Here is a 2171-nt window from a genome sequence, read left to right on the forward strand (position 1 = left end):
GGCGGTGGCAGCCTGGGCTGTCCGAGACCCCAGCTGAGCTCATGGAGCCCCGGCGGCCACAGGGAACACCCGGGCGTGGGGACCACGGCGTCTTCGGCCAGTCCCTTCCCCCTGGAGATGTCCCTGCCGCACTCCGGGCTTCAGAGGGTGCCCAAGCCAGGAGGATGCTCGGGGTCCTGCACCCATGGGTGCCGCAGCCACTCCTTGGGCTGGGGGTGGGGACTGGACCCCTGCGCTGGCAGCGGTTCCTTCCCCAGAAATGATGAAAACCTCAGCCCGCCCCGCTCTGCCCCCAGATAACGACCTGTGCTCTTACAGCCATAATTCAAGGGGAGACGGGAACAGGCCTGGAGCTTCAGCACATGAATTATGAACCACCTCATCTGCCCAGGCCCTGGCTGTGCCCTGCCGTGCCGAGCAGCGCAGGAGCAGCGCCGGCAGCTGCAGCTATTTCTGCCAGCGCAGGATTAGCTCCATAGAAAGAGCCATTGGTTCCCTGTGCCCTGTCCCAGGGCACTGAGGGGTGCTGTGTCCCCAAGGACAGCCCCGTCCCACATCAACCAGACCCAACCCTGGGAAAAGCAACATGTCAGCGTCTGCAGGTACGGGGACCTAAAGGACCCTGAGCCACATGCCAGGCCAGGATTTGGCCCTGGGGATTTGTTGCACAGGGAGGAGAGGGGGAGTCTCATACCCACCTGTGCAGCTCTGTGCAGGGCCAGTATCCCCAAGTGCCACCCAAACACTGTCCCCCAGCTCCCTTCCCACTACCCCCATGCTGAGCACCCTGCCCCAGCAACACCAAAGGGACACAGAGCCAAAGAGGCAGCGACCCGCAGCCACCAGCGAGGCTTTATTCCAGCCCCTCCAGCATCCCAACCTGGTGGCTCCCACCGCATAGCCACAGGGACATTGCAGGGACCCACTGGGCTTGCAGGGATTCACCTCTGCAGAGATCTGGGTTTGCAAAATCTTCACCCAGCCGAGGTCTCGACATGCTTTTTTTTGTTATTATTTTTCCCATTCACCCATGAACCAGATGAGTTGCCTCCCCATTGCCATTGCAGTGTGGAGACTGGTGGAAAGCTGGGCCAGGCCCTAGGGGGTTGGTGAGGAAGGGGTGAGCAGGGCCAGCAGGAGCAGGGGGGAGAGGAGCTGGGGCTGGTAGTGACCCCCACGCGGGGACCCGCCGCTGGCCGTGGCTGCCCTGGAAGCGAAGACCTTCCGGCTGTGGAGGGGCTGCGGCGGGCGGAAGTTGTTGGTCATTTTTAGGAGTGTGGGGCCGGCAGCTGGGAAGTGGAGGGTGCTGACGAACGCCCGCAGCTGTGCAGGGGGAGAGGCAGGGGTGGGCAGCTTCTTCACCAGGAATCCCGAGCCCCCTCCCACTCATGAGCCCCTTTTTACGCTGCCCCACAGCCGATGATGGCACAGGACCCACGGCATGGCCCCACACCAGTGGGTGTCCTCCCGCCACCCCTCACACCTCTCCCAAAACCAGACCCGAGGGTAAGCACAAGTCAGGGCCCTACAAGGATCAGCTCTTGAGTTTTAAAGGAGCTATTCATGTTTCACTGCCTCTGCTGAGCACTTAAAGAGCAGCTGGTCCGCAACACCCTCAAGGAAATACGTCTACAGAGATGCTTGGGCAGCAGAGGACAACTCACTCCATCCATCCATCCATCCATCCATCCACCCATCCAACAACCACCTCCTTGGAGCCACTTCTGAGCTCCAATGGGTTTGCTCTCATTTAACTTTCTAACTATCAAGGCTGGGTGGGAGAGCGCTACGGACGGGATTTAACCCTGCTGGCAGGTGGCCACGGCTCCATTACTTAACCCTCATAAAATTAGTTAATTGCCAGGTTGCCAGGAGCATTATTGTAGAGATGACTTTCCCTGTGCTCTTGCTTAGGGGTCAGGAAGGGCAAGGAGAAGGGCCACCCGGGGGGTCCAGCCCTTCTGGTACTGGAGCATGGGGCTGTGCATGCCGGTACCTGCTCCTGGCCGATCTCCACCGGCTCCTCGAAGATGGTCCAGACAACAACCTCGCTGCAGTCAGGGGTGGTGAGGGAGCCCTGGTAGCGGTAGTACCCAGAGAGCCGGCCGGTGCGTGGCAGCAGGGTGCTCAGGCGGAAGGGGGAGGCCAAATCCACGGAGTCCCCTGTGGAG

At 61.0% G+C, this 2171-nt stretch overlaps 1 protein-coding gene across 1 annotated transcript in view; it reads right to left on the bottom strand.

The window, feature by feature from the left end:
- Positions 1 to 1098: 1098 nt before the first annotated feature.
- The window catches only part of LOC104528022 (carbonic anhydrase 15-like), a gene marked incomplete at its 5' end in the record, with an annotated part of 1867 nt that continues 794 nt past the window's right edge, over positions 1099 to 2171 (bottom strand). Inside the window, 2 exons of the mRNA XM_010171898.1 lie at positions 1099 to 1323; positions 1997 to 2163. Of these exons, the coding sequence (XP_010170200.1) occupies positions 1099 to 1323; positions 1997 to 2163 (392 nt within the window). The remainder of the gene's footprint in view (positions 1324 to 1996; positions 2164 to 2171) is intronic.

This window comes from Antrostomus carolinensis, unplaced genomic scaffold (genome assembly GCF_000700745.2).
Source record: "Antrostomus carolinensis isolate BGI_N321 unplaced genomic scaffold, ASM70074v2 scaffold42067, whole genome shotgun sequence".
Classification (NCBI taxonomy): Eukaryota; Metazoa; Chordata; class Aves; order Caprimulgiformes; family Caprimulgidae; genus Antrostomus; species Antrostomus carolinensis.